The sequence below is a fragment of the Plecotus auritus genome, assembly GCF_963455305.1.
Source record: "Plecotus auritus genome assembly, chromosome: 5".
NCBI lineage: Eukaryota > Metazoa > Chordata > Mammalia > Chiroptera > Vespertilionidae > Plecotus > Plecotus auritus.
This window is the reverse complement of record NC_137776.1, coordinates 3,264,501-3,273,009: the sequence shown is the minus strand read 5'-3', so window position 1 is coordinate 3,273,009 and position 8,509 is coordinate 3,264,501. Positions and strand designations below refer to the sequence as shown.

The window sequence follows — 8,509 nt, the reverse complement described above, 5'->3', positions numbered from 1 at the left end:
TTTAAAGAAAAAATATAAGTGAATTGCTTTTCATCTCAAAGTAAGCATGAAATTAAAGGCAAAATTCGAAAAGTAGCAGGCTTGATTATAGAATTTTTAACTTCTTTCATCAAAAAGACCCATTAAGTAAAATTAAAGGTAAGTAAAAATCATCCAAACTGCCTAACATATGTGAAAGGTAAGAGTGACACCCTTATTCACTAAAGAGGTCTTACAAAGAGAGAAATCCCCTGTTGTTGTCTTTTAATGGGCAAAAATGTAAATTAGTTAAGCCAGGAAAGAAAATGGCCAACCTATTTTTAAGGGAAGTGAAAACTTAAACCGATCCTGCGGCTTCAGGTTGAGAACAAAAGCACCGGCAGAGCTAGCTAACCTGTGAAGCAGTGCCCCCGAGGCAGGGTACCTGGCGAATGGCCATGCCAGTCCTGAGAAGGACAGAAGTTGCTTCAGTGTTTCCTCAATTTGGCAGAGCGCAAAGCCTCAAAAAATGTTCACATTCTTTGACCCCAAAATAGCATTTCTTGGAATTCATAATACGGGGATTGACAAACGTTGTCTATAAAAGCCCAGATAGTAAATATTTAGGCTTTGAGGCCACATATGTCTCTATTACTTTTCCTCTTTATGTGTGTCCTCTTTTTTTTTTTTTTAATCTTTAAAAACTATGAAAGCTATTAGCAGCTCGAGGGCTATGGTCTGAAAATGGCCTGTGGGCAGAGTGTGTGCTAAGAGTAGAGAGACCACAGGCACGTGCACCCACAGTGTGTTTGGTAATTGCCGAGAGAGAGCAAGCTAAGTGTCTGAAAACAGAAATGAGTTACCAGGGAGGAGGAACCAAGTTTGTTTGTTTGTTTGATTTCAGAGAGGAAGGGAGAGGGAGAGAGAGAGAGAAACATCAATGATGACAATCATTGATCGGCCGCCTCCTGCATGCCCCTACTGGGGATGGAGCCAGCAACCCCAGCATGTGCCCTGACCCGGAATCGAACAGTGACCTCCTGGTTCAGAGGTTGATGCTCGGCCACTGAGTCATGTCAACCGGGTGGAAACAAGTTCTTTAAACGTTTTAACAAGTTACAGATGATGTTGATTGCATGAGAATTTGTGATTTGAGTGGAAAAACACAGTTTACCAACAAATGTCTGTGCTGTCATCCCAAAGACCGCATAATCGTACGTGTATATATGCATAGAATAAGAGCTAGAAGATATAAACACATTGGCCGAAACCGGTTTGGCTCAGTGGATAGAGCGTCGGCCTGCAGACTGAAGGGTCCCAGGTTCGATTCCAGTCAAGGGCATGTACCTTGGTTGCGGGCACATCCCCAGTGGGAGGTGTGCAGGAGGCAGCTGATGGATGTTTCTCTCTCATCAATGTTTCTAACTCTCTATCCCTCTCCCTTGCTCTCTGTAAAATATCAATAAAGTATATTTAAAAAAAAGATATAAACACATTAAGATGTGGATAGAGGTCTCAGGCTGGGGGCGAGACTGTACATATTTGTGTTTTTTGTTGTGTGTTTGCGTTTCTTAGAGTGACTACGTATTGTTTTTGCATTCAAGCAGAAATAAAAGAAACTTTGCTTGGGCGACAACAAAGCACCTTAGTTTTCAGTTTGAGAAAACCTTTTCTGAATCTGCTCCCCCAGATGGAGTTGGTCACTCTCCCTTCTGCATTCCCCAAACACACACTGGTCTTGTGAGGACCATTATTGCCGGGGGTCTTAATCCAGCATCTAGAAGGATTCAGGAATCTGGAGAAGGCACTGCATGTAAATTAATAAAGAGTCCAGAGATGAAACATAATTTTGGAAGGCATTTTGGGGGGCCAGAGAAGACTTAGCTATAGGAACCAAGTTCTGTCTCTCTGGATCCCTTGCTTTTTATTAACACAAATTGTCCTAAGGCAAAGTAGATATACACATCAAAGGCCAAGGTTTGGTACACAGTAGGCATTGTTAGATTGGGGGAAACTGCCTATGGCTGTTCAGGCGTTTGGCCAGTAGGAGGTAATACCATGTAGATTGAAATATCCTCAGCTATCTGGCAGCAAGCAATCATTTATGCATCCTTTTCAGGTTTGGGGAAATGCCCTCAGCCATTTCCAACAGGCAATCACATATGTGATTCAGCCCTTGCTGAGTCCCCAAGTTCCATCAACCTTTTGATGAAACGCTTGCATATATGACATGCTGGAATTAGCTTCCGGCACATTATGGACGTAATTGGGGGAATGATTAATCCCTCATGTAGTTACGCTTGCCTCTCGTTTGGGGCCTGTGCCCCCCCCCCTACTGCATATCATAAACATGCTGGTCTTTCCAGCCTGCTGTTCGCCAGACCCTTCTCCATGCTTCCTGCCAGACTGGGCCCCACGGGGCAGAGCTGCGCGGATTCTTTTCTCTGGGCGCTTGCCAGCTGGCTTTCAGGTAGGACTGGCCAACGGGAACCACCAACACGAGGCTGGGGGTGAAGGAGAAAAGTTGGGGTATTTCTTCCCACCTTTTCTCCTGCTCTGGTCCTTGAAGGCACAGGCAGCGTCCCCCCCACCGCACGGCGCGCTGATTTGACTCCCTCGCCTTATGCCTTCGGCCCTCCTGGTGGTAAGAGCTTCTTGCTGCTGTAAGAGCCCGAACACCTCCAGGTCTCCCGCCATCTCCATGTCGAGTTGTTTCCCTTCACCCAACCCGAACCCCGAATCTAACCGGAATTTCTGTACATAGTCCCTTCAATAAAATTTATTCTGTTGAGCCCGGCCAATGTGGCTCAGTGATTGAGCACTATGAACCAGGAGGTCAAAGTTGGATTCCTGGTCAGGGCCCATGCCTGGGTTGTGGGCTCAATCCGCATTGGGGGGGCATGCGGGAGGTAGCCCATCAATGATTCTCCTCATCATTGATGTTCCTTTTTAAAAATATATATATTTTATTGATATTTTACAGAGAGGAAGGGAGAGGGATAGAGAGTTAGAAACATCGATGAGAGAGAAACATCGATCAGCTGCCTCCTGCACACCTCCCACTGGGGATGTGCCCGCAACCAAGGTACATGCCCTTGACCGGAATCGAACCTGGGACCTTTCAGTCCGCAGGCCGACGCTCTATCCACTGAGCCAAACTGGTTAGGGCTCATTTATGTTTCTGTCTGTCTCTCCTCCCTTCTTCTCTGAGATCAATAAAAATATATTTTTAAAAAAAACTTCTGTTGAAACATCTGAGCGGACGTGGGTTCCCGTTAGGAGAGGTGGCTAGACTGAAGAGCCTGGCGACCATCCTGGAACACACGTTTTTTCTTTGGATAGTCTCAGGTTTTACGCCTGAGGCTTTGACTACTTACAAGGGAATTGTAGAGTGATTTACAGGTTTCCTGAGCAGGCACCTGAGTTACTGCGAGGCCAGAGTTTGGGAATGGAACACGCTCTGGGTCCTCACTTCTCCACTGCATTTTATTGGAGAAGTCATATGCTACAGGGCAATGGTGTTCACATTTTGGAATTTTTTAAAAAATATTCTTCTATTGAGCCTCACATGTGAATGAGATAAAAGTCACAGGCAGGTGAGGGGAACCTTCTTCCTCATCTTTGAGGCAAACGTTGGGACACCTGTGCAGACCCCCAGCTCCTGGGAACCCAATTTTAAAACACAGCTTTGGAGAGTCAAAGAGTCTAGAAGAGATACCCTTCTTAAGTGTCCAGTGCCCTGACCGGGAATCGAACCTGCGACCGCTGGGCCAAAATTAGGTCAATATTCACTTCTATAACTCCTAATATTTTTTTTTAATTTTTTTAAATGTATCTTATTGATATTTTACAGAGAGGAAGGGAAAGGGATAGAGAGTTAGAAACATCGATGAGAGAGAAACATCGATCAGCTGCCTCCTGCACACCTCCTACTGGGGATGTGCCCGCAACCAAGGTACATGCCCTTGACCGGAATCGAACCCGGGACCTTTCAGTCCGCAGGCCGACGCTCTATCCATTGAGCCAAACCGGTTTTGGCACTCCTAATATTTTTACTATTTGATTGTTAAGATTAAGTCTTTAATAACATAGAAGTTATTTTGAGAAGCTCTAAATTGATTCTCCCCCAAATAGCTAGCCAATTTTATTTTTACATCCTCACTGAACACACATCTTTCCCCCATTAACCCTCAATGAACAGCGTATCAATGTATTAAGGTCATCTATGCACCAGGCCAGTGGTCGGCAAACTCCTTAGTCAACAGAGCCAAATATCAACAGTACAACGATTGAAATTTCTTTGGAGAGCCACATTTTTTAAACTTAAACTTCTTCTAACGCCACTTCTTCAAAATAGACCCGCCCAGGCTGTGGTATTTTGTGGAAGAGCCACACTCAAGGGGCCCAAGAGCCGCATGTGGCTCGCGAGCCGCAGTTTGCCAACCACTGCACTAGGCCATAGTTATTTCTAGGTCCTTTTTTTTCTTCTTTTCATCTTCCTTTGGTTACTGTGCCAACGGGATATCCTTTTTAACAGCAATAGGATAGCGCTTTGCCAGAATTCACTTGTTCAAAATATTTTTAATATTTATACGTTCAGGTGAAATTTATTAACTATTTTTATTTTTTTTTCTGGTTATAAAAGTAATGCATTATGAGGAAAAGTTTGTAGAAATTTTGAAAAAAATGTGAATGTAAAGAAGGAAATAACACTTTGGATTATAACTGTCCATCTTCTCTCTGTGTGTTACTAAACATATTGGTTGGCAAACTGTTGTTTAATCATCACCTATGAGCATTTTGCCATGTATTAAATATTCCTCAGAAATCTGATTTTAATGACACATTAGCCAAGGCCGCTGCAAGGGGCCCCCATAGGCGCCTCAGAGCCTTCCTAGACTCAGTCACATCCTTGACTGTTATAAACTAGCATTGGAGGGGTGGCAGGGGGACAATGAGGGAGTAAGGACACGTATGAAATCCTATCTAATAAAAGAGTAATATGCAAATTAACCCTCACTTCGCTACACCCACCAGCCATGCCCACCAGCCAATCAGGAGCGAATATACAAATAAACCCAACCAAGATGGCTACCACCACAGAGAGCAGGAGGGAGGCTTGGGTTTCCCTGGCAATGGAGGAAGCCAAGCTTTCCGCCTGCCCTTGCCTGCCTAGGCCTCCACTCAAGGCTACAAAGTTTCAATGATAGAAGATACATAAACCCAAACAGAAATGGCTTGGCTCCGCTCCAGGCTACAAAGTTTCAATTATAGAAGATAAATAAACCCCAGATACCAGGGCCTCCACTTGGGTTGCCAGGGGGAGTGGCCAGCCTGCAAACCACCACAGGCCCCTCGCCCAGGCCACCCCACACCACAAGGGAACCCCCACCCTGATCCGGGACACCCTTCAGGGCAAACCAGCTGGCCCCCACCAATGCACCAGGCCTCTATCCTATCTAATAAAAGAGTAATATGCAGATTGACCATCACTCCAACACACAAGATGGCTGCCCCCATGTGGTCAAAGATCCTGCGCCCATGTGGACACAAGATGGCCTCCACAAGATGGCCAGCAGGGGAGGGCAGTTGGGAGGGATCAGGCCTGCAAGGGAGGGCAGTTGTGGGTGATCAAGCCTGCAGGGGAGGGCAGTTAGGGGTGACCAAGCCGGCAGAGGAGGGAAGTTGGGGGTGACCAGGCCTGCAAGGAAAGGCAGTTGGGAGGGACTCAGGCCTGCAGGGGAGGGCAGTTAGGGGTGACCAGGCCTGCAGGGGAGGGCAGTTAGGGGTGACCAGGCCTGCAGAGGAGGGCAGTTAGGGGTGACCAGGCCTGCAGGGGAGGGCAGTTAGGGGAAAACAGGCTGGCAGGGGAGCAGTTACACATCCATCAGGCTGGCAGGAGAGTGGTTAGGGGGTGATCAGGCTGGCAGGCAGAAGTGGTTAGGGGCAATCAGGAAGGCAGGCAGGCGAGCAGTTGGGAGCCAGCAGTCCTGGATTGTGAAGGGATATCCGACTGCCCGTTTAGGCCCGATCCCTGGGATCGGGCAGTCGGACATCCCTCGAGGGGTCCCAGAATGGAGAGGGTGCAGGCTGGGCTGAGGGATCCCCCCGCCCCCCGTACACGAATTTCGTGCACCAGGCCTCTAGTACCTTAATAAAGAAAAAAATGTACAAAAAATAAAAAAATAAGTAAACTAGCATTGAAGTCACCAATTGTCGTCACATACATCACACTGCATGGCTGCCACTGACATCGGCTGCTGGAAACGTGACCTTGGCTTTGCTCGTAGCTCACTGGGTGAAAATGAGTTTTGCAGCATTTGCCACCTACAGCTCTTCGGTGAGGCCTGTGTAAAACTGACCAGGTGGTTAAGGGAGAGGGGACAGTGTGGGCCACCCACACAAGGACTGGGCTTGAACTGATTTAGCTGTAAGCGGTCCCAGCACCACCGTGCACAATCTTACTTTTGTGTTTAAGTCATTAACTTAAGTCATAGACATCGTTTACGCTCGCCTGAGGAAAGATTAGATAACTCTTGTGAAAACAAAGCTTCTAAAAAGATGTAGGGAAGGAATCTTTAACATTTGTGATGGAATATTTAAAACTCTAAAGAGTTTTTCTTAAGATAGAGTGCAAGTTTACTAAATTATATAAACTGGGGGGAGTTGAATGTGGTATAGAGGACCGCAGGTAGCTGAGGTGTCTAAATGGAAGGGTACATTTCTGGAACAAGTCATGGAGATCTATTTACAGTAACGCTGCAATGTGTGGGACTATAAGCTTCTCTCTAACAAGTTTTCCCCGGGCCTGAGTAATTTTCTTTATCACACCACACACACACAGTGTATCTATGTTAAACTTCATAAAATGCGAGCTATCTCCTCCCCCGCCCCCCCGCATCTTTTCCCAGATAGTATAAAGTATAATACAAGTCTGGAAGTATGTGGATCCTTAGGATCTGAGTTTCCCCCTAAATCAGGTGAATTGAAGGCTGTAATCTGGGAGCAAAAAGTTCATGGAAGGGACACTGTACTGCCTTTCCCTGCTCTTCATCTGAACATTCCTCGCCCACTCCCGCCCAGCCCAGCGCCTGCTGGTGGGCCTGGAGTTCTGTGCTGCTGGTACAAAGGTTACCCGTGGGAGTAAGCATGTTATCAATGAGTCATTTCCTCCCATTCTTAAGCTTTCCTGAACGTGTCCTTGTTTAGCCATCTAGGGGAGACCTTAAAATCAACTTATTGTTGGATCCTCCCGGATGACTCTCGTGTGCAAAATCCTTTTATTGCATACTTTGTTATCTCAAACGTTACATCCTGATGGCTTACTCCTTTTGTGTATTTTGTTTTGGAATGTTTGCCTAGCTTTATGTTTAGAACTGTTAACAATTTCACAATCTGTCCTTTGGATATCACATGACCAATATGAAAATGAAATTAATTTCATAGGGAATCGTGTATGAAGTGCTTTTAATTTCTTAAGCGTTCAAAACACAACGTTTAGAGGCTTCCTTAAGATTTGTTACACACAAAAATCAATTTGTTTCCTAAGCCACACCCGCTGTACCTCTACCCGTCAGGCTCTCCCGCGCCCGTTTTGCTGTGTTTTTAACTCATTAAGCGACTTCCTTCTGCGCAAGCTCTCTGAGTTGGATTAGGAATAAACTACATCCATGTCCTGTTACGGAGGCATTTCATCTGTTTGAGTCCTCAAGGAAAAGACTATTACATTTACATTGTTAACTTAAAAAGGTTAAAATTCCGGAAATGCTTCCCATGTCAAATTCTGCTAGTGAAAGGAACACGCCAAGCCCAGGCCACGGGGCCTTTCCCCAAGAGCCTCTGGGCGAGAACCTCTCTCCTGCCAATCAGCCCGCCCCAGGCCCCGCCCTTCCGCCCCGCCCCACCTCGCCCTCCGCCTGCGCCCCGCCCCAGGCCCCGCCCTTCCGCCCCGCCCCACCTCGCCCTCCGCCTGCGCCCCGCCCCTCCGCAACAGGCCCCGCCCCTCCCGCCCCTCCGCCCCTCCTCGCCCTCCGCCTGCGCCCCAGGCCCCGCCCCTCCCCGCCCCTCCCGCCCTCAGCCTTCGCCCCGCCCCTCGGCCGTCCCAGACCCGCCCCCTCCCCATCCCCAGTCTTCGCCCCACCCCTCGGCCGTCCCAGACCACGCCCTTCCCCGCCCACAGCTTTAGCCCCGCCCCTCGTCCACCCAGGCCCCTCCCCCTCCCCAACCTCACCCTTTCTCGCCCCGCCCCTCAGCGCCGCGTAACGGGAGATCCCGAGGCCGCTCTGCCCCCTGGAGGACTGTCATCTGTTTCCGGGGCCGCGAGGCGGCGTGGGCGGGCCCGACGCGGGGCGGAGGAGCCTGTGGGAGCGCCGCCCCGGCAGTGTGGTCGCTGGTGTTGTGGAGATCGGGCTGCGGGAGATGTCGGGCCTCGTGTCAAGGTGAGTGGACGGCGGGCGGCGGCGCGCTCGCGGGAGGAAAGTGTCGGCCTGGGGCCTGCGGCCTGAAGTTCCGAGTCGCCCTCGGGGACCCCACACTCAGGCCCCGTCCGGTC

General features: G+C 48.5%; 1 protein-coding gene across 2 annotated transcripts in view; it reads left to right on the top strand.

Moving 5' to 3' along the window:
• Positions 1 to 8,211: 8,211 nt before the first annotated feature.
• HIBCH (3-hydroxyisobutyryl-CoA hydrolase) overlaps positions 8,212 to 8,509 on the top strand; it is a 30,228-nt gene continuing 29,930 nt past the window's right edge. Inside the window, exon 1 of one of the 2 annotated variants that reach the window (XM_080667314.1) lies at positions 8,212 to 8,396. In XM_080667314.1, the coding sequence (XP_080523440.1) occupies positions 8,377 to 8,396 (20 nt within the window). In that variant the 5' untranslated portion in view covers positions 8,212 to 8,376. The remainder of the gene's footprint in view (positions 8,397 to 8,509) is intronic. The other variant, XM_080667313.1, reaches the window with a different exon arrangement.